The following is a 23799-nucleotide window of genomic DNA, read 5'->3' as shown; positions in this document are numbered from 1 at the left end:
TTGGATTAGTAAATCTCCGCCTTTTAGCCGCGAATCTTGATTTTAGGATTGCACACACATGAAAGCAGGTCTCAAGACATTTTGGTCAAATGGAATCGAGCTGTGTGAAGTAAGAGAGCTAAAATGTTTATAGATAACTATACCCCTTCAATCAAACCATTCAAATCGTTATCAAGATAAAGAAAACACAATAGAGCATGTGTTGTAACGTTATATAAAACAGAATGAGACTAGGAGTGTTAATAGATCAACAGTTCCACCATGAAAGCCTCGGTAGTCTCCCTGTTTGTCTGTGCGATAGTAGCAGTTAATGGTAAGTGTCTTAGGATGTTCATATCAATTAACACCCCTTTGATATGATTAAGACAACGATTTTGATTTTCAAGCGGGGGAGGGGGGTGGCCTTTCTAGGAACAGGGCCTTTTCTTTCACTATGTAAAATGATACAAAATTTGAAAGTGGAGTGGGGGCTGGGGGACGGGAGACGGCAAAGCCGGGACAGCATCGTAGAAACGCCACTGGGGGAGAGAACTAAATAGTAACAGCGTTCACTGTGCAAGTATACATGTTTTATTATCAATTAATCGCTGAGAAGATCTAGATGTATTCTGTTTATCTCAAAGAACCCCCACCTTCTTGTACTTGATTTTGAAATCAGAGTTCGATGATAAGATAAGAATGTCTTTCTTTACTTTTTTATTTCAGCTCTTCCAAATAAAAGATTTCTTAATCCTTTCAATTTTGGTGAGCAATTATTCTTTTTGGATGTTGATTTGGATGTGTTAAGCGTCGCTTTGAAGAAACTTTGCAAATATGGGCAGCTTACATTAGTTGAACGTTTTATTATTAGTTTTTCAATGCTTCATCTTTAGCAATATTCCTTCTCTTTTGAAAATAGTACATACGTTAAACGTTTTCTTTATATTTTTTTCAAGGGTTATGTCTCTAGCGATATTCCATCTCTTTTGTTACACTTTTAAACTTTTAGCTGTATTTTTGTTGGTTATCTATGTTTTCAGGGTGGCTAGGTTTAATTCAACCTCAGAATTTTGATGTTGATTTTTGGCTGTATACTAAGGGTAACAAAGATTCGGCAGAAACTATTTCCACAACCAATTTAGGAAGTCGGTTTATCAGTGGTGCTAAAACTATCTTCGTTATCCATGGATATCTGAATACGGGTACCCAGTCGTGGATTGCGCCCATGAAGAATGCTCTTTTGGCATTGGTAATTATTATTTATTCTATGTCTAGGGTCATGGGGAAGGGGGGCAATGCTGAACCTCCCCTCCCCCAACCCCTTCCTTTTCTGATCGTTTTATATAGTGAAAGAATTGCCTGTTGTCCCCCTGAAATATTATGTCCCTCTTTTCTCACATAATGTTTCCTGAAAACGCCACTGTCCATGCTGACGAAATATCTGTAAGGAATTTATCACTGAAACTGGCGTCTTGTAGCTCTCTTTCTATTTTTCAGCCTGATTCCTTGAATGTTATAGTAGTCAATTGGAAAGATGGCGCATTTTCAACTTATGCTCAGTCTGCAGATAACACGAAAACGGTCGGTAGAAAAGCGGGAGATTTGATCAAAGCGCTGAAAGAGAGTAAAGGGATGGATTATGATGATTTTCATGTGATTGGTCACAGTCTCGGAGCTCATGCTGCAGGGTTTACTGGCAAAAGAATCACAGATCTCACCGGAAGTAAAATCGGAAGAATAACTGGTTTAGATCCTGCAGGTTATAATTTCGCCATTGCTGACGAAGCAAATCGATTAGCCAAGGAAGATGGTGCTTTTGTAGATGTTATGCATACCAATACAGTCTTTACTCTGTGTAAGTTTTTGTTTATGTAATAAGTGATAACCATTATTCACCATGAGTTACAAGTGACTTTAAAGTATCATAGTGTACTAGCACAATATGGGATTAAACGATGTATACAGTTCAGCATATGACATAAGACATAATTATGTGCTGTCACGTACAGTAGTGTTACTCATTTGTACTTTTGGAAGTCTTTTCCTTCTATTCTCTTAATGTCTGTTCTGCTCTAGAACTATACCACATAACTCATCCACACGTGGTAGAAAAGGTATCAAGAGCAATACAACCAGGCCAGTAGCTACCGAAAAAATAGATTGCTTGCCCTTACAATATTCTGATAACCGACCAAGTCCATTACTACAAATTACACCATTGCCCCTCCGAACATTCTAGTCTGGCAACGACTCTTATATTCTTGTTATGGATGAAGTTATAGGTTTAACAAAGACTTGTAATATATATATTAGGTTAAGAATAACTCTGAAACAGTGTATATTCTGATTTCAGCCTTTGGAACTCCTATTGGACATGTAGATTTTTATCCAAATGGTGGTCGAAGTCAACCTGGATGCTGTAAGTATGCTTAAAGTTCACCAGCATAGATTCGGTTCAAAAACATTTTTTTTAATTTCGCGGGAACATGAAATCCTGCTTTGGTGAGCCCACACAATCCACGCGAAAGGAATGTCCAGATGAGATGACAAGCAAAAGTTTCAAATGAGGGTTTTTCTAAAAGATTTTTTTAGGGAAAGTTGATAAAATAAATTTCTATTTCATCATTTCACAGCAATTCTGGAACTAGCTTGCAGTCACATGAGAGCAACGACCCTTTTTACCAACTCGATCAACACATGTCAATATAGATCACACCGATGTCCTAGTGGAAATGTCATGCCGGGAGCCAGAATGGGGTATCATGCCTCCAGTAAATTGAGTGGAAAATATTGTCTAGATACGGCTAGCTCAGAACCATATTGTGTAAGTCACGGTTTAGATTATTTATTCACCGACAATTACAAGGAGTAGTTATCTTTTCCGTTGTGGGAATTTCATACTCTTATATCGCACAGTTTGTACAGCCAGTGATACTTCCATTTCACCAAAGATCTGGGTCAGATTGTCCCTGGTGATAACCATTTTTAACTAGTTTGGGTCCCGATGGCGGGTGACAAATCACTGACGGTCCTCAAGAGATTGATACGTTTTAAGTATGGGCAGGATCGATTGGTACTCATGATAATTTGCAACATTAGATTGATGAAGACGAAGTTACATTGTCCCATATACCCTCAGTTGCTAGTTCTTGAAAACAGTTGCTCTCAGATCTGTTAGCCACGGGACCGAGCAGGGGCTACAGGTAATTTTTTCACTATCGAAAGTGACAAAGTATTAAGTATTTGGAAGTGGGGTGGGGCAAACCCGGGCCAGCCTCCCCCCTCCCCCGCCACTAACCCCACCGAACCCACACGCTGATTTTTATGACGAATTGTCAAATACAATATATTTTGAATTAAATGTTAGTAATTTCTCTTTCAGTAAAAGTACAAGTAAATTGACAACATTACATTCGTAAATAAACGCCATCATGTTTTAGTCGTTAATTTCTTTTATAAAAGGTACCTTGTTGTACATATCTCATACGAGAAAAGTCAAAATGCAAATAAGCAACGTCCAATTCTCTCCACCTTTTGAGTAGTACTCCGCAACTCTAGGCTGTTTCCGTAAGACTGAATGTTAAAGAAGAGTACATGTACTGGCGAAATTGTCTCTCTTCGTCGTTTGACTGGATAATTGTGGCATTATCGCGAGACCTGTAAATCTAGACTATTGAAAGACTGGATGCGTCTTTACAGGTAAAGGGTACGCTTAAATCTATTATTAACTTTGCAATTAGGAAATGCAGGTCACGTGATAAGCGTGCTGTATGATATTGAGAGTGAAGTCTGACACGAGTGGTGAAACAGGTTAAAATTTGGCACCGGGAAAAATTCTTCACTTTCTTTCTTGGGATATACAATACTATCAATTGTAAGTATACTTGCTTAATTATAATAATTGTTTAATTTGATAATCATCATTTCATAGAATGAAAAATCATAAATTTCTTCATCATATTTGTATTAAAAATTTATTTTAGAAATGTGTTTCAAATTCAGGAACATGACATAGAGGCCTACAATTGAAATGAAATATGATTTAAGGCAAAGTCTGCTTATATCGTAACCTTAATAGATGTAGTCTTAAAACGAATATAGAGATCTGCTAAGGCCACTTGAAAAAAAAAAACAATTTCTAAATTTCTAAATTTTTGCATTTCATATCAAAATATGAGACTTGTAGGAATTTTCTTGCAATACTTTTAACAATTTTTGACCAAAATCTTTTCAACAAAATTTCAATATCGAGGACATTTTTGAAGATTTGTTTTGTTTCCTGCCACCTATGCAGGTAAAATGTCGGTTGTCGGTACTAGTTAAAGAAACCAAGTAGATGTAATTCGATCTTTGGCCAAAAATAGACACAGCCAGTAGAAGTATTCCTGGTTTTCTCGGTTACCCAGACATCATGTCAACACAAATCTAATCATGATGATCGTGTCTAAAGGTTTGACTTTGGTAACAGGAATATACTATGTATCATAAATATCTTTGAAGAGATGTAGGTGTTAGTAACATGCCTCATTTGACCGAGAATGAAAACAAGAATCTAACAAGGCACACATTATTGGTACCATATGAACAATTCCTTATGAAATGAATTGATACAATTGCGAATCGTTCAACACAATATTATGATATGTGACGATTGTTCATTTTTAATCCGGTTATTTTCGGCATCAAGGCGGAAATATAATTTTAACGTGGGAACAAAAAAATTCTACGAACAATGAATAACCTGAATAGCTTATCCTACCTTATCTTATGTTATTCTTAGAAAGATGAATTAACCATGGTCGCTTATTCACTTGATGCCAGAAACAATATAACCAAAGATTCACCGATCTTCAAATTTTAAGACTCATGATATGTTGGTAACCCATTTACCTATGACCAAACATTCCTGTAACCAAATGCCCGTCAGACCAATTATTCGTGTGACCAATTACTCCTGTGGCCAATGCACAATGCCGCTGTTAGACCAATCAAAATTTGTGTTAAAGTATTGCGAAATGATTGGAGTGATTCTGGTTCTGCCTACGTGTAGGTGGAGAGGTGAATCTCTAGCCAATTCAACGCAATTTTATTCTATTTGTCAATTTGAATTTTTCAGGGATAATGAGGTGATAGTGATCTAAAGATTTAACAGTAGATTTAGTTTGTATCATTAAAGTGAACAAGGGGAGAATATAAGGGAAACAATAAGGTAAACTGTTGATAAATACATAGTCCCATAGATCGTTAATGTTCCATAATATGTTTCTTCCGTCTCTTCTATCCGAAACTACCTTAAAATAACAGAACATCTCAGTATTATACTGAATCCCATATTTTAGAGACATTTTCAAGTAGTGTTTAGCTTTAACAAGCAACGCTGAACAATGTTTCCATCGAGAATTGAAAATTCCTACTTGCATTTGATAACGACTCCAGTGATATTGGTATGTCTCAGATCTCAATCCAGATCACAAATAATGCCTTTCAGTAAGCACCAGGATGGAAGTTTGATGGTGTATACCGTGTTTATTGTTGTATTGATTGATCATTATCTCTTCAATTCCAGTATCATAAACGATGGCTTCAAGAGATAGTGGAATATCGGTGGTGGTATGTGGCTCTGGTAACATCAGCCATGTATTAGCGGGGCTGGTTGCAGGCAGAAAAAGTACCACGCTAGCAGTTCTGGTGCTGGACAGAGAGGAATCCGAGGAATGGTCCAAAGCAGCCAAAGAGGGTGATTTTACTCTGACAGCTTTCGATGCCGATATGAACCTTAAGGACACTCAAGTAAAGATTAAAGTTGTAACTGGGGATCCTGCAAGAGCTCTTAAAAAGGCAGACATGATTCTTCTATCCGTGCCGGTCGAGTTGCAACCATCATACCTAGAAGCCATTGCACCTCACGTAGAAGCTAATATGAGTATCGTTGGTTTACCGGGGCAGTTAGGGTTTGAGCTACAGTGTTATCATATGCTCAAAACGAAAGCAAAGAAATGTTGCTTCATAAACGTCAATACTCAACCATTTGCTGGGCGTATCGTGGAATATGGGAAATCAGCCAAGATTTTAAGCCGAGAAGAATCTGTGACTATATCTGTAGCTAAAGGAAACAGCAAGAATGGCAAGGATCCACTCCAAGTTTTACAGTACGTCTTAGGAGAGATCCCCGAACTTCGCCTCTATAATAACTTCTTAGAATCTGCCTTTAGTGACAAATGTATTATCGGGCCTGCTATAATGTACTCCAAATGGTCCAAATGGGATGGCAAACCTGTGTCGAAAAAGCCATTATTTTACCAAGAATTGACCCAAGACGGAGCCAAGCTGATCTCGGATATCAGTGACGAGTTAATGCTAGCAGCTAAAGAAATAACCAAACAGAAACCAAAGTTAGAGCTGAGTAACGCTGTCCATATTTTTGAAACGCTGAAAGACGAGTACCGCTATAACATTGAAGATGATAGCAGTTTGCTTCAAGCCATTAAAACCAATACTGCTTTTGGTAAATATCCCCATCCGATGGACGAGGAATCCGAAGGGAAATTCGTTCCGGATTTTACCCACAGGTTCTTAACCGAGGACGTACCTTACGGACTTGTTATTCTCAAAGGCATTTGTCTTCTAGTGAAAATGAAAACACCTGTGTTAGATAAAGTCTTAGCATGGTGCCAAGAGAAAATTGGAAAGGAATATATCTCTGGAAGTAAACTTGACGGCAAAGACTTGAAAGAAACCAGGGCTCCACAAGCGTACGGTATGAAAAGTCTCGATGATCTTATTACCATAATATCATAAACTCGAGTGTGACTCTGTGGCTCAATGCTTTCATGTTTTTGGGGAAACGGGGCAAAGAAACAGTGGACATGTGCTTTAAATAATAATTTTCAGACCTTAGGCGTTTGAATTAAGTACATGAAAATTAAATGAACACCAAAAGAACAATATTAGTGGACCTTTCAAAAACGTTGTCGAGTTGACAGTTGCCGTAAGATGTTCTAAACAAGCTTGTCTGCCATTTTTTTTTTCAAATCGCTACAGTATCTGTGGTAGAGTTCAAATTCAAAATCTTTCGACCTGGACAAGCTTCGGAAACAGCGTCGTCCACAAGCAATCAAACATTCTTAGAGTAAAGATGTGGTTTTCGATGTTGGGCGATAGAAATAAATTACATGTACGGAATATAGGTTTATATTTCGATATTATCGTTAATGGATCCAAGTTTAGAAAGACGTTGTCATTATAATAATACTAGGATTTAAATTTCGTTTTCTGATACTAACTCTTGCTCTGAAATTTCTCTGGGATTATCGAAGGGCAAGGGTTAGGAATTGCTAGTTGATGCTGATCATTATTCATTCTTGTATAAAAGTTCTATTTTTAAGCTCAAAATTTTATTTTCTTTCATTATTTTATTGATCGCTTTTGTTGTGTTTATTTTCAAAATATAAAGTTTATAAGTATGTTCATTTTATTGTTTCATCCATTCGAAAACTCAGCTGGAAATAGAAAAAGAAGAGGCAAATCAGTATAGCAGCCATCAAAAGCATTTTTATCGGTACACATCAATGCATATTTCTGCGTAGTCTGGTTGCGAACTCAAGTGGAAATTTCTACTTTTCTACATTTGCGGAACTATTACTAGTACTACATTCCTTTAAATGTTAAAATAAGAGGAAAAGCAATTAATAATGGCTTCTATGGGGCCAAAGCGTAAGATTTTACCTCTTCAATAAGGAAGGGGAATGTTGTCCCCACCCCCTGCAATATTTCATGGGTATGTAATAAATGACAGACATGATACTATTGCATTGTTAATATCATGTAATAAAATACCACCAGCTCGCCAGGTGAAGTACTGCACTGCATTGGACACACTGGCTTGTGTAGCCAGTTGAAGCATTGTTTGGCTTAGAGCTAATATCGCAATTCTCATTCATCAAGCAGGTGGTTGTTTCCACAAATGAAATCCTGGTGATTTGGAGGAAGAAGGCTGTAAAAAAATGTGATAAAAATATTTTATTCTCCTTAACTACATCATAATAACAAAACCATCTAGGCATCTTGTTAACCTTTTTAGGACGTAAAACTCCGATCATTTCATTTGTTAACCTTTTTAAACTTTCCATCAATGCTTCTATGTTTTAAGTAACAATATACATGTAATCATTTGGAAAGGCACAAATATTTCACAATTATAGTTTAGAATATCTTAAAATATTAATTAAATAGCCAAATTAGTGGAAAAAACAAAATTTGGTCACATCAGAAGCATTGAAGAAATAGCATACTTGTAATTTAGGTTGTTAATAAGCCAGTAGCAAATCAAACAGAAAGCAATACAAAAATAAAGTAAAGAAAAGAATAGAAACATCAAAAATTAATAATTATAAAAATAAAGGATATATTTTGATCACAGATATAAAGAAAAAGGAAAGGAGGCAGTAGGATTTCCATCCTGCTCCTTTTCATGGCATTCTTTTGTAGCACAGGGTACATCAACTGTTTGTTTAAAAAGTTTTCATGGTATGTTGTTTTAAGATAATTTCCATGAAAAGTTCAAGAACTTTTGCTTCCAAAAGGTAATGCAAAATACAAAAGTTCAGGTAAATGCATGTCAAGTAAAGAATTTCGGCTATAACAAGGATTAGGGAGGAACATTTAACAAATGAGATTTGGTGATTTGGACTAGAATTGAGGGTTTGTCTATTTAAAATTGAGCAGTAATTTAACGTGAATTACAAACTATCATATCTAACAAACAGAACTAAATTTTATCAAGCCAGTGCACTAGCCTATTCTAAAGAGATCATACTACATCTATAAACATTAAATCACAAAATTGATCTGAATGAGATTCAACTGAGGGTATCTTCCTTTTTATGGGATCCTAGACAGACTATCTATAATATTGCCCAATGCCTGACCTTTACAATAGTGATGTGATCTTGTCAAGTTTTCTGGAATTACAGGAACCACAGAACTTGGACAGGAATAAGAATTGTGCGAAGAGATAAACATACAAAGGAAAAAGGAACACCCCTAAATAAGCATAAGATCTCTTAAATGAGCAACATAAAAAAAATTAAAAATAATTTCAAAACATATTTTCTGGTATTGGAATTCAAGCAATGGAATGAAGCATGTAAAGTATTAGTCAAGCATTAAGTAGCAGTCATGGTATGAGGCAAACATCTATAACAATTGGTAAAATTACCCATTAAATGCAAAACAATTCAAAAATAGGGAAAGCCACACTAGGCTATGTCAAACTACCAATAAAATAATAAAAAGTGTGTGTATTTAAATTGTATATTATCATGCTAGCTCGAGTGCTGCCTATGATGGGTAAATGGTGAGTCTGCAAAATTGTGAAGATAGCCACAAAGACCAAACTGACTATCAAATATAATGGCATTGTCTTGCCAATAGATAAAACTTGCAAAATATAGTAGCAAGAGTATTCCTGGCTTTTCTGACAGTAGTATCCCATCATGTCCATCAGAAGTGAGCTTCAGACCAGGTTGCGCAAACCATGAGCAATTTAAATGTTGAGAAGGCCAATATAAAATAATAACATGTTGAAATATAATATCTGCTTTCTATATTTGATCAAAATCTTTGCCATCTTCTTTAGTCCTGTCTACTAAAAGTATGTTATATTTATCAAAAGCTGACATAATACTTTCTTTATCATTCACAGAACAGGACTGAATCATCCATTTTCTTTTGGCTGTTTCCTTCTCTAAATCTAATAACTTGCTGATCTGCAAAACAAAAGTAAATGGCTTCACACTACCTACTCAACATTTACATTTTTGGTGATAGGAATGGAAACCACCCTCATGATTTACAACTGGTCACTGAGGTGGCAGAGCAGCTCAATGTTTGACAGGTCGACTTATTTGAATTTATGCAGCTTTTGACAAATTGTGGAGTAGCGAAACCCAAAGTAGAGTAACATGACATCATTGTTATCAAAAGAAAGTTCCTACAAGATTTTTTGATTTGTGCAAAATATTAATGTCTTTGAACAGGACTGCAATAGAAAACTTGTTGGACTACAATTGAGATGAACAATATCAGAAAAAAACAAGAAACAAAATTGTGATTAAATTTTAATAAGATTGCCCATAATATTAAGCCTACCTCATCAGTGGTTCGTGCCCCAGGTACATCGTTATAATTAACTAAAACTAATAAAGGATGAGATTCTAATTGTGGGTCATCTAGAGCTTTATGAAATTCTTCTTTCACTTTATCTAATTCTTCATTACTACCAGCACCATTTAATACAAAGATTACACCTTGTGTTTCTTGATAATATCTATCCCAGTAAGGTCGTACACTGTCACCACCTATTGGGGAGAGTCGAGTAAGAAATATTGATGTTGTAATGAATAGTAACTGGAATCTAGAGCATATTGATAAAAACAGTGATCAATTCCATGTTCGCAATAAAGATAAAAGTAAGTTTAAAGTTTTCTGTGCTTGTTTGGGACTCGGTTTGAAAAAATCACAGTAATCTGATTAGTTTAAAAAGACCAATCTCTGATGATTATAATCATTCTAATAAAAAATTTTGTGGATACCGTCTCTACTAATGTACAAGTTATTTATTTTATTTTTTTTCTTGGGACAATGTTTATTAAAATAGCCAGTATTTGTGAAGGTTTTAAAAGTGTTAAATATACCTCCTAACTCTTTAACGTCTAAAATACAATTATCAAACATGATAGCCTTGATACTGAAACCTGCAATATTATATATACAGACTAATCAATATCACAATACATCACATCACACTTATATAACATACATTTTACAAGATAGAACTGGTATACAATGATGACAATATTGGATAGTTTGTAAGCTTAATAACACACCATTATCCTGTATATATGTAGATGTTTTTGCAGTATCGGTTAAAAAGTTCATATGCCCATAATTCCCTCAGAGACTAGCAGCCTATAAAGCTGGAGGTAGACCACCTGTTTTTAATTCTGTGAGTTGCTCTAGATAGCTATAACTGCACTCTATTCCAGTTGTACTTTTCAAAATTACAATCAATTAAATATCATTAGAAGCTATATTACCTATAGTTGGCTCAATCTTGTGAATGTCATCTCCACTTAAAACTGCCAATAAAGAACTTTTACCAGCTTTAGTTAACCCTAAACATAGCACTGTAAAATTTGGACGGATTGATGGCGGCCCCATGCAGCACATTCTTCTGCACAACTGTAAAGGAAAATATATATTATGACATGTTTCAACAATCTAAAATCCTAAAAGAGTAGGGCACAGGCATGTTGGGCTTACAAGTTCTAATATCGTTCTATTCTTCAGACATGATCAGTAGGGTTGCGTATGGCCTGGGATCCTTATCCTCTGTCAGAGATCAAAAATAGAATAGCCATTACATGTCAATCCCAGAGACTATATGGTATTGAAAATGTTTAAGGAACTCAAATCAGTACTGGGTAGTATTTATTTAATAAGATGAGAACCACTGTATGCCACAAAATTTTATAAAATAATCTAACTTATAGTAATTCCTTCAATGGTGACATGAACAAGGAACTTATTCAATAGCCTACAAGGCTACATAATATAATCAGTCAATCCAATGTCCAATGACATCATATCACATTTGAACAAGAATACCAAACTGTCTAAGGCCTCTAATAAAACCTTACCAATCAATACACTCGTCCCTACAGAAAATTTGAATAGTCACACTTCAAGATTTCTTACACAGTCTGCAAATCTTCTGAAATGGCTATGCTTTCGGTCAAAATAAACAAGATCTTGCAGGATCAAAACAAATAATAAAAGGGAGACAACTGTTCGAGAAAAATAACTTTGTATCTCTCGGACAAGTTTTAAGCTTACCGAATAAACCCCAATCCGGCACACTACACACATCAGACGAATATTTTCACACATTTTGATAAACTATTTCAACTTTCGAGACAAATGTTCACATTCTTTTCATCATTTTTGTTCGAATTTCACAGGAAATCCTCCACTTCCTGTGTAAATTTCTCGCGTGACGTACATGCACGCCGAGCACAAGCTGGCAACCTGTTATTGTGACACAAGTGAAGATTTTCTACCCATGCCAACTTGCGCAAAGGTGAATTAGATCTGATGACCTTGGCTGTTATTATTTAATATCATTTAATAAAGATCAAGTGAACTCTTGCTGATTACCCCCCCCCCCCCCTCCCCCCGCAATTTGTAAAATATTTTATGATCTCGAAACACCAAACATTAATAACGATACGTCCTCAGATCAGCCCAATTAGATTGATAGGAGTAGGACGTAAAACTCCATTCATTTCATTTAGCGTGCACAGCCTGTAGCACAGTGGGCCTAAGTTTATTGTCCGTTTCCAACTACTAGAGGACAGGACATTAAAGAGAGACCATGGGTGAATGTTTTTAGATCCCCGACATTTGGAAATCGATGAATTGCAGGCTATAATGATAATATTTCTATAACTGTATGCATGGCGTTTTATAAATGTGTTAGCCCAATAGGGAGTAAGAAGGCAGGGCTATAGTAGGAATAAATTTTTTTTATTAATAAGTTATATCCCTTGAATGGAATAAATAATTCCTTCTACCAAATAATGTACGGGTCTTCTTATTGATTTTATCTAAGTTTAATTCCTTTTTACCACGAGATAATGAGAGCTCATATTGTTTTCACCAATGTTCCAACCGACCATCGAACTCGAATATGTTACATCCATACAGTTTTATATTTAGGCTAAACTTTAAATCTGTTTTGTTCCATTTTCCTGAAATGAATTATTGTTTTTCAATTTGACAGTTCCTGTTTCTTCATCGATGATATCTTCCGGATAGACTGTCATGAAAATATTATCAAAACAAATATGTTAAAGGCACGGTAGATATCGGTCACACAGGAAACCTTTACATACTTGGTCTTTGAGACACCCGGCTATCTTTAAAGCATGTAAAAAAACGTGTGAAGGATTATAATATTTCTCAAATTCATCTCGTTCATCGTACCATATATAGGTGCCATTTAACACCAGAATGTCTCTTAAGTTTGTGATGCCACCGATCAGTGAGGGTATTTCTAATTCTAACATTACTTCAAACGGGCTGAAAATTTGAGCAGCGTAAAGATACCTTTTAAATGTTTTCACCGGAAAGTATGCTATATCGCTCACGCCGTGAAATCCCATCGCTTTCCCACCAGCACCAGTATTTTCATCTACTTGATCAATGTATTCTCTTGCCAGTGGATGGCTTTCATATAATTCTCTAACTGAATGCATAGCCTTTTCTAATTTAACTTTACCCATCTCCTTACTACTCCAAGACCACCATTTCCCGCCAGTCTTGGCACGCCTTTCCCAAACATCGGGAACAGTAGCTTGAGAAAATGGCGTCATCTTTAACGCTTTCTGAAACCAAACACGATCAAGCGGCAAGTTTTGTAAGTTCCATACATTTAACAACACGTCATCGTTTATGTGCATCATGCCTTCAACATCATAATTCAATTTCATACTAGCCTCAATGCATCGGTGACCGTGTTGACCTTTTAAAAACTCTTTAACGTCCATTTCAACGAAGGTCACTCTGGCTTTCATGGAGTCCACAAATCTTAGAAATTTATCCATCACAGGTCCACAGAAAACAATATAAGTAAAATGTGGTCGGTAAATATTTTCAATGTAACTAACTATATCATAAAATGACTCGCGATTATATACCACAGTTACTAAATATGAAGATATCTTTTGAGTAGATTTTTGAACGTTTGGTTCCGGACACTTGGTTGTTGATCTACCGCAGATATCTTGGTATGACCTGGTCACGTTGAGGAGTGGGCTCTCAATTCTAGGGTGATATAGAGTCCTATACACTAACCCCTGTTGTAGTTTATTTTTAGAATCAATTTTAGGCTCCTTATATCCGGTATTTGACAGCATTCGTAACCAATCGTTGATCACCTCTTCATCTGCGGAATCTAAAAGTTTATTTTGCTCCATGAATTTACTAAGAGATCTAATGCAAGCGAAGAAGCTAGTCTTATTTTCACATTTCCATTGATCGAGTTGGTTGATCTGTTTACTTCCTCTAGGACAACGGAGATTTACTGGACTGACTGTAAGAAAAGCTACCCAACTATCTAATTCTTGCAGTAGTCGTTGAACCCACATGGACCAAGCTTCATCATCTAAGATGGGTACCAGCGCCCAAAAGGCGTCATAATGAAAAAGTACTTTATCGCGGATAAAGTGAACATTCTTATTCAATACCAAAGGTGGAGCTCGAGAATCTATTTCACCTTTGGCGTCAATTTCGTTTCTGAACAGAATCTTTTGGATAAGTGCAGTCTTCCACACGCCTAGTTTGTAAGCCATTTCCTTGAGCTTTCTCTTATTCGTTGTACCATCATTCACTGTTAAAAAATGGTTCACAAGAGGTCGAGTTGCATTACCAGTATATTTCAATATAGACATTATATTCGATAATTCAAATCTTTGTAAGTAATGAAGAGTCCGTTCATCACATTCTGAAGCCAGGTAGATGAACTTAGCACCATCCTTTATAGAGTTGAGAATCGTATTCTTGAAGTTATTTATCTTGTAAACTCCCCTGCATCTGAAATTAAGAGAGAGTTTGTGTAAGCACGAGACATGGCCGAGTAACGGACAGGGGGTTTCTCATCATCAGGCATTTTAACTCGATGATATGAAATTTGGGTGAGTGGGATGCCAACCTTAGTTCCGTACCAAAAGCTACTGATCTGAACTTATCAAGTTAATGAATCCTTACTTACTTTTCTGTAGGTGAAATATCTGTTTTTACTCTCCAACCTTTAATAGTTTCTTCTGTGGTGAGTTTCTGTGTTATAATTACTTTATGCAAGGATATTGTTGATTTATCACTTTTGTTTCTGGTGTTCCATTCACGTAGTCTTTCCGTGAATATATTTTTAACCTTACCATAATCGAGATTCTCGTTTCTGTAAAAGGCAAATCATATGAACCTAATCAGAAATCTACATTACTTGTCCAATGCAGCTTCAAGCCATTTAACTTGAGAGAGTAACAGCAGTGAATACTACTACTCTACACGGTATATCGTGTTTGGATTATAGATCTTTTGTAGAAAGCAGGCAAAATAAATCATAAAATCGTAATTGATCTCGGCAGTTTCAGTAAACATATGTTGCCAGTGACGTAGCGAGTTTTTGGTCATCCCAGTGCCCGGCGTCCCTTTGGAGGGCACTAGTCATTTCGGGAAGCTGTAGAATACATTTAATGCGATTTTGGAAGTGAAAGTAGAATACATTTTTCATTTTGTATGGTCCGAGGCCTAAATACGACACTGCAAGTTGCAAAGCGCAAGCGAAACTTGAACTGCAGACCGTTCTCTCTGAATGTTGTTGGTTTGCTAATAGATTTTTACCTGTAGTGAACTGGAATAATGGTTGAAATGATGGTCAATGTCGTGACTGTAACTATTATTAACAATGTATATCGTCTTATTGCATTCACTATCATTGGTAACCTTCTCCCCATCCTGGTCAGCATCTCAATAAGTCGGTGTTCTTTAAGAATTAAACAAAATCATATTTCTCCGATCATTTTTGTATGCATGGAAATATTAACTTCACAATGGCGTCTTAGATTGTCTTTGGGTTAATACCAAATTTTATTTGGAAGAAATATGATTTTAAACACGGGATTCTCAGTCAAAAATTTGAGTGTAAATGAAAATTTCTGGGTGTGAAGTGTGTTTTTTTTCAAAAATAAAACCTCCAATCTTGTTTTTTTATGGATTCGAAGATATTCGAAGACAAATGACATGTAATTCAGAATTTTATTTTCAATATTTGAGAATTGGAGACTTTCAGCCTATTATAATTAATACGTGGAAAAGTGAATCCAAATAACACAATTTTAAATATAAAACCAAGAAATATAGTAAACTTACCTTAAGTACAGAAAATGTAAATTTCACACAAATACACAATTGCACTGATCAAAAATCACAAATGGTAACAAACAAACTGTAAAATTACAAAAATAGACTAGACCTGTTCGACACAGATCTGCCCGCTTCCGAGCTATTTTACGTCCTAGGCATTTATATTTCGTAAAACATGAATGGAAATAGACTGTCCGACAATGGTTTTTTTTTGTACCACTCTGACCTACACGGGTGTGAAATAAACACAATTTGACACCATTTGATTTATATCATGACAGTGGAATATTATAGAAAAGCATCCTAGGGGTGGCATGCTAGAATGAACAAGATGACCACCAACCATCCTAACATCTTCAGATTCATCACCGTGATAAAAGCTGAGCAAGCAATGACCGAAGTGACCATCAGTCAGCTCCAGTCTGGTGGTAAGAAACGCCCCAAGAAAAGACAGTATCGCCAATTGGAGCATGAACTGGGCCGCCTGAAAGTCTGTCTTCAGAATAACAGCAAGACAATGATGGAATATGGAGATGCTGTCTCCCAACTTGTTGGCTATTAAAATTAATAAAATGAAAATATCAGCTCATTAGTAGAATTTTTCTGCCCTAATCCGACTAATCCGTGTAACCCAACTAATCCGGATTAGAAAAATTTAATCCGGATAATCTGCCGGGAAAGTGGGAACATCCCCAATTTTAAAATAAATACGAAATACTACCAACTACTATGACTACCAACAACTACCTAGTTTGCCAAGTTTGTTAACTTGTCATCTACCAACCTACCTTATATGGGCATCTTTGATTGACCAGATCACCTATACAGACGGACAACGCCGATGTATTGTAAATATTGTAACCAATTATTATTAAACAGTTTCAAGTTCATAATTTTAGTGCAATCCCAGTCTACAATTACAGTCTACAATAATTATGTTGTCTTATTAGAGTATAATATTATCTTAAAAATTTGGATAAATTTTGATTATACATGTTGATATGTATATTGATTTGTATTAAGCTGTTGTCGAATCTTTGCCGTGGCTATCAATAAGAATCTTTTATGTTATGCTTATATGAGTAGATGTACAATGATTTCGGGATGATAGTCGATGATTGGGAAATTTGTAAACATAATTATAAATCTGTAGTGTCTTCACATTGATGATCTGTGGTCATCAATAAGTGTCATAGATGTAGCCTATAATTTGTAGTTTGTTTGGACTACGCCCTCCCCTCGTTCCGAGTTTAATCGCACTAACCTTTCAATCCCACTGATTTTGTTTCAATAATGTTGAATATTGGCCACATTCCCTTATGGGGGTGGGAGGGGGGGGGGGGGGTGTTGTTGGTTGACCTACGTCAATGAAATCCTCGCTACGAAACTAGTCAGGGCATAAAATGAATACAATAGACAAATATTGCTATAATGTTTTTTTTTTATCTAAAACTGTTATTTATTGAATCAGAATATGAAGCTTTCATTGAATTTTTGTACTGTTTTGATCATTCTTAGAAGTAGTTATTACAGATTAGTTTATGTTAATAACTCTAAGAAATTAATTACAGTCTAGAGCCGCCACTGTTTAGAAATTGACGAAAATATACTGTAATACGTGATTTATCAGTTTTCAAAAGTTGTCCTTATATTCCGGAACACGTTTTAAGATGATAGCGTGTAGTCCGAATAACTATACCGCGTTCTCCGATAGGTATATTGCTATTGGTAAACTATATAGATAACCCAAAAACTCGTAATAGCGGATTGACAAAAAATGATGGTTCGTAAAGAAACTTATTTAGCTTTAGTTATTTATTTGTCATCATTATCATTATCATCATCATCATTATCATAAACACCAGCTTTGTGGTAAAAGTATAGTCATACCTGGTGTTGTTGTTCGGACAATTTTCTAATAACAGTAATTAAAACTGCTGAATATATGTTGCATAAGTCATTGTTAAGACAAAGAAGCAACAGTGACAGAAAGTTAAGAACGAAGGAAAAGATGGCTAATGAAAGAAATTCAATAAGGTAGGAATTTTTAGGTTGTAACATTGCGGTTAAGCAAGGGTGATCATGTGATTTTCTTCTCTTTTGATGTTTGTGTATTAATCATTGTTTCATTCTTGATCTTACCATTAACAGACCTACCAATGGCATCAAGTACGAGTCTTATTTCAGCAAGTTAAGCCTTAAGAGAACTAGAACACCGCTACGAGCTACTGGAGGTAAGGAATCACCTAAAGTCGATGCTGGTCAATTATTCTAGCATCAGAGGACAATAGCATCAGAGGAGTATTAATGTTCAATTGTCTTTGTATGATTACATATATGAATAATAACAAATAGACGTGCGGTATCCGGCACGGTGTACTTGGTGAATAGGGTGAAAATATTAACGCTTTGTTTCGGAAATGTTTTAGACAAGAGTAGCTTCTTCCATTATTCTTCTGTTTCGATAATACCGCAAATAAGAGTAAAAGGTGTCTATTCAAGCTACTCCGTCCACAAAATGCCTGGACCCATGTATTCGCTTCTTCTACTTTCTATGGATCGATGATTCCGCACCATAAACCTAGCACAATAATGTGCCTCCTTTATTTGCGCCTGATGAAATTTAACGATATCAACTTTTTTGCAGATAATATACCTAGTCCAGATGTTTGTTATTTGTCTGGTGGATTTCCACCAGCTGAAATGTTTCCAATAGTTCACACGGAAATTACATTAAGGTAAATTATCTATTAAGTGAGATCGTAGTTCCTATGATACTGGATTAGGACCTGCACATCGCCTGTTAGTCAAATGAAATAAATTGGAGTAATACGGAAACTGTGACAGATGACAGAGCCATTTAGTCTATTTACTTTAAAGTATCTACTGACCATGCCACGATCTAAGAGCTAGGGAATCCTAGAAACACTATTAGAAATTAGGACCCCAGGAAGTCCTTAGATCGTTTCGAGAATACGTGACCTGGGCTTGATAGTAAGCGGTTTGACGGAGTTCGGCTTCGATATGATATATAAATAATAGTTGCACTAATTGAGTAACGAGAATGAACACAAATGTTTGATGCAAGCCTACCTTTCCTGTTCTTGAATTATCGAAAGTATGGACGCAGGCACTATTTTTAGGAGAATGAAATACATGTACTGAATTTACAGGGACGGAACTAAATTAAACTTGGATAAAGACACTATGGAGGAAACACAACAGTATGGTGATACATATGGGTAGGTAGATTCCACCAGGACAACATACAAATTCTACATAACGATATTATAAGATGTCTCGAGCATTTTGATGAAAAATTAGAATAGAATATGTATGTTCAAATCTTAGTGTGTTATCCAAAACTAATACGGAAAACGAATGTTTCTTGCGAAGAAGCACACTTGTCATGAAGGGGGTCGTGAGGTGCACATCTTAAGAAGACAGCATTTAAACGACCGAGTGATCCGACCTTCCTATACACTAGAGGGGTGCAACGGCCATTCTAGCCAAACGTGCTTTAAACTATATTTGAATTCTTGATTTTTTTTTCAAATTATTTGCAGAATGGCGGGATTACACAAATGTTTAGTAGATTTGGTTAGAAGAGTTCATAACCCACCGACATTAAATAAACCAAATGATGACAATGGATTGGGGGTGTTAATATCAGCTGGTGGTCAAAGCGCACTTCATCATGCAAGTTCTTGTTGATCATCATCATCATCTTCATCATCATAATCATCATCATCACGCTTCATGACCCAAGTACACCACAAAATTGTATTATTCGATAACCAAACCAAGCGTCCGAACCTTATTTTAGTTATGTGTTTTGATGTATTATCAGTAAAGACTAAATCATAAACTCAATATTAATCAAAGCTCTCAGCGACCAGCATCATCCATCATCATCATCATATTCTTCAACGTCAAGCAACCGAAGCCTATATCAGCAACATCTGTCATCATTAACATCACCTTCCAACAGCACCCATATCATCAACATCAATGTCCAGCAGCATCCCTCAATCATCATCATTAACATCAACTTACAGCAAAATATAATCATCAACATACAAAAGTATCTATTACCATCAACAACAACGTCCAGCAGCATCCTTCATCAACATCAACGTCCAGCAGAATCCATTACCATCAACATCAACGTCCAGCAGAATCCCGCAATCATCATCATTAACATCAACTTCCAATAGCATCCATCATCAACGTACAACAGCATCCTTCATCAACATCAGTATCAGCATAATACTATTTCATCAACAACCGTCATGATCATCATCAACGTCCAGCAGCATACACTACTATCATCATCATCGTAGCAGCATCTATTATCATCATCATAAGCAACGCCCATCATCATCCATTAACATCAACTTCCAAAAGTGTCCCAATATCATCATCATCATTGCAGCATCCATCACCATCATTAACGTTCAGCAGCATCATGATTATTTGTTTTATAATTGTAGTGTTTTAATATAGTGCTATCAGAAGGAGATACTCTATTAGTTCAGAACCCAACCTATGCTACAATGATATACATAGTAAGCAACTTTTCAGTTTCCCATTGATTTATGTGATATTTTGTTCTTAACAGATCATTAATGTGTAAAGTTTGCTCGAATTTTTGCCATATGGCACCATTGCAGACTGGTTGAAGCATATGGAGAGAAATTGGATCACTAAAGCAGCGGTATTCTCCTTTTCTCCTTTGACAAGTATAAATTATTCTGTTAAAATTTATCAGGTACAACCAATAGGAGCAACTGTAATTGGAGTAGAATCTGATAAAGATGGAATTATTAGCAGTAAAATGGAGGAATTGCTGGAGAATTGGGAACAGCATCACAAAACAGCACGGAGACCACGTGTATTATACTGTGTACCAACGGGAGATAATCCACGTGGAGCATCATGGTCTCAAACCAGACGACAAGAAGTATATAATATCTGTAGAAAATACGAGATGTTGATTATGGAGGATGATGCCTATTACTTTACACATTTCACTAGGGTAGTTATATTGTTCATGTCACATTTCTTTACCATTGAATTTCGGAAACCTCGCCAGAAATGCGTGGACTAGAAGTCGGTCTGACATCCAGCATGTTTGTGGATCACATTTACAGAAATACTCCTACCTTGTCCAGACCTGAGTCCGACACTCATGAATAATTCATATATCGCTCAGCATCGACCATGCTTTGGTATTCCTTCGAAAATTAACTATTAAAGACTGAGTATTATAGTAACAGGATTTTTGTCATTGTTACAATAGTGCTCAATACAACAATAGTACCAGTAGAGCGATAAGATTGAGTGAAAAAAGAGACACCTCAAACAAGAAACGTCTTCTTGACTATTACAGCCACTGCCGCCATCTTTATTGTCGCTAGATGTCGATGGAAGAGTCATCAGATTTGACACTTTTTCAAAAATATTAGCTCCTGGGTAAGCATGTCTAGTTTTGACTTCAACTATACCATGGAAAAGAGTTACACTCTCCTCAACAGAATGCAATCTAAGTTAAAATGAGGCAAAGTCTGGGTGAATCTAACATACATAAATAGAAAAACAATTCAAATTTTTGTTGTTGTTTCAAACCTGGTGCATTTTGTTCGCTGAGGCCTTGACGATCTGCCATTAAGAAGATGCCCACAAATAAAGTGTACTGAGAGATAATGAATTGTAATTTAATGGGAGGAAACTCGTGATCTCCTTAACAATTCCATCCATTGATAGTTGTTTGTGTTTGCTACTGCTATCGTTAACACGACAGAATGAGGAACAGGAATTTCCATTTATATTAGGGAATCTCAAGAACATTGATACTGCTTGGTGCCGTAAAGGCACAGGGTCTGGTGTATGAAATGGGGACTAAATAATCTACAATCCAATACATATATAATAGTTTATTAGATTAGATTATTACCATCATTATTATTATTACGATTACCATCATTATTATAATTACCATTACCATTATTACCACCATTATTATTATTACGATTACCATTATTATAGAATACGACTGGGTTACGTGAGTGCGCCTAAACCGGTTATAGAGTTACTGGCAACTGTCTATCAGACATCCGTTTTATTTCCATCTCAGCTTTCACAGGTATGATATTTATATGGCATTGTCTTGACAAATATTCCCGGCATTGCCCACCTCAAGGCATTGTTCCACTTTTCATTATAAATGAATAGATGCCTCTTTACTTATATCTCTCATACATGGGAAGACGAATCTGAACAAAAAAACTGTTGCAATGGCAACTATACTATAGTGCTTTATTGGAATTATTTAGCTTGAAAATTGGGCTTGCTTTCTATTATTTCAGGTGTTTGTATTGTCACTTTTGCGTCATTGGGGAAATGAAGGATTCTTGAGACAAGGGGAAAGAACTGCTGCATTACTTAAAAGACAAGCTAATTACATTCTGGAAGCCGCCAATAAGTATTTGAAAGGTTCGTGTTGGCCAGAAGTATTTTGCAATTATTATGCAGTATATGTTGGATACAAGAACTGGTATGACAATGAAAACCTGTTAGAAAACATACATTTAGAGTTGCGATAAGGAATAATGAGTCTTCAAACGGAAATCACCAAAATTCGAACGGTTAAAACCACATATCACTGGCTTATAATGGAAAGCATACATCTTTTAATCATAATTTATTTTCATTTAGATGTTTGTGAATGGGATGAACCCAAAGCTGGGATGTTTTTGTGGGTTAAATTTAAAAGATTGGCCGATGCTTCGCTAGTGGTAGAGAAGTGTAAACAGAGAGGTGTATTGATAGTTGCTGGGCATTTTGCAATTCCACAAGTTCGTGTAGCGCCTTTCGTTCGATTAGCTTTTGGCATGCCTACCAAAGAGGAGCTTTTCCGTGTATGTATATTCTTATAAGTGTTAAACATTTTGGCATCAACCATCTCCAAGGAACCTTAAAACCAGCTGGAAGCTTTAGATATATACCGTATATCTATTTAATGCAACTGACCTTATCATCCCTCATTTTGGTTATATATTTGTATAATGTATTCGGTATATCTATTGCTGAATAATCCGTTTTTATGACTAATATTGACCTTTGCACTTTGACGCATGTTACTTGTGAAGCAGGACATGTTCCCTTATACAGGTCATTTGAGTAACCTCCGCAACTAGGTTTGTCAACCACTCGTTGTAAGCATGTATATGTTACTGCTAAACACAGTCAATATTTGAAATCACTCTCACTATTTCCTTTCTTCTGTACTCATTATGGTGTATTTTATTAATCAAATTGTCCTTGAATAAGCAGATTGAACCACTTCAAGATTATGGTATTTGTGTTTGTAAATTTCAGGCGTGTAAAATTATTGGAGAAGTTGCACGGGAATTGGAACAAGGGAGTTAACAATTAGAGAATTTAAATCAAAAACTATGTATTTGTAATAATTTAATTGTATAATGTGTATATCATATATCGTTCAAAATCTGTATTAAAATCCAAAAAAAAAGAAATATCATATATTTCTCAAGCCCATTTGGACATTCGCAATCACAGGGGCAAACCGACAAACCCTAACCTCATTCCATATAAAGGAACCCAGCGTGTGATGGTAATTGAATTAAACTAAGAAGTTGTATTCCATTAAACGACAAGCGACAGAGTGGGGGCAGTAATATCAGTACCATCTCGAGAGACCCCCAGACACCGGAAACGAACCAGTTTATTAGCGTGTGAACCTATGGCAGATTCTTGCTGCTATGTCTAGTTCTTGAAAGTATCATACTAAATAACTGGTAAGTTGTTTTCCAA

The 23799-nt window shown here is 36.0% G+C and overlaps 5 protein-coding genes across 5 annotated transcripts; 3 read left to right on the top strand and 2 right to left on the bottom strand.

Moving 5' to 3' along the window:
• Positions 1–1009: 1009 nt before the first annotated feature.
• On the top strand, positions 1010–2412 carry LOTGIDRAFT_145406 (hypothetical protein; the record flags this gene model as incomplete). Its single annotated transcript, XM_009058112.1, has 3 exons — positions 1010–1228; positions 1477–1821; positions 2293–2412. The coding sequence occupies 3 exons, from the start codon at positions 1010–1012 to the stop codon at positions 2410–2412; spliced, it is 684 nt and encodes a 227-aa protein (XP_009056360.1).
• Positions 2413–3756: 1344 nt separating this feature from the next.
• Positions 3757–7448, top strand: LOTGIDRAFT_202584 (hypothetical protein). The gene is made up of 3 exons (XM_009058111.1): positions 3757–3853; positions 5096–5188; positions 5546–7448. Exon 3 carries the CDS (start codon positions 5557–5559, stop codon positions 6775–6777), a length of 1221 nt encoding a protein of 406 aa, XP_009056359.1. The 5' UTR covers positions 3757–3853; positions 5096–5188; positions 5546–5556; the 3' UTR covers positions 6778–7448.
• A 1782-nt stretch (positions 7449–9230) lies between these two features.
• LOTGIDRAFT_227454 (hypothetical protein) lies at positions 9231–12024 on the bottom strand. The gene is made up of 5 exons (XM_009058110.1): positions 11875–12024; positions 11076–11220; positions 10674–10733; positions 10129–10337; positions 9231–9746 (listed from the first exon to the last, which is right to left on the bottom strand). Exons 1-5 carry the CDS (start codon positions 11926–11928, stop codon positions 9582–9584), a joined length of 633 nt encoding a protein of 210 aa, XP_009056358.1. The 5' UTR covers positions 11929–12024; the 3' UTR covers positions 9231–9581.
• An 863-nt stretch (positions 12025–12887) lies between these two features.
• On the bottom strand, positions 12888–16013 carry LOTGIDRAFT_239559 (hypothetical protein; the record flags this gene model as incomplete). The annotated part of the gene is made up of 4 exons (XM_009058109.1): positions 15970–16013; positions 15442–15583; positions 14810–14995; positions 12888–14631 (listed from the first exon to the last, which is right to left on the bottom strand). Exons 2-4 carry the CDS (start codon positions 15564–15566, stop codon positions 12888–12890), a joined length of 2055 nt encoding a protein of 684 aa, XP_009056357.1. The 5' UTR covers positions 15567–15583; positions 15970–16013.
• A 1938-nt stretch (positions 16014–17951) lies between these two features.
• Positions 17952–23488, top strand: LOTGIDRAFT_202579 (hypothetical protein). Its single transcript, XM_009058108.1, has 12 exons — positions 17952–18000; positions 18115–18197; positions 18611–18701; positions 19137–19205; positions 19530–19662; positions 20457–20531; positions 20735–21001; positions 21356–21438; positions 22012–22108; positions 22332–22458; positions 22681–22883; positions 23344–23488. Exons 1-12 carry the CDS (start codon positions 17975–17977, stop codon positions 23392–23394), a joined length of 1305 nt encoding a protein of 434 aa, XP_009056356.1. The 5' UTR covers positions 17952–17974; the 3' UTR covers positions 23395–23488.
• The last annotated feature ends 311 nt before the right edge of the window (positions 23489–23799 follow it).

The sequence above is a fragment of the Lottia gigantea genome, assembly GCF_000327385.1.
Source record: "Lottia gigantea unplaced genomic scaffold LOTGIsca_320, whole genome shotgun sequence".
Lineage (NCBI taxonomy): Eukaryota > Metazoa > Mollusca > Gastropoda > Lottiidae > Lottia > Lottia gigantea.
This window is presented reverse-complemented; position numbering and strand designations above follow the sequence as displayed.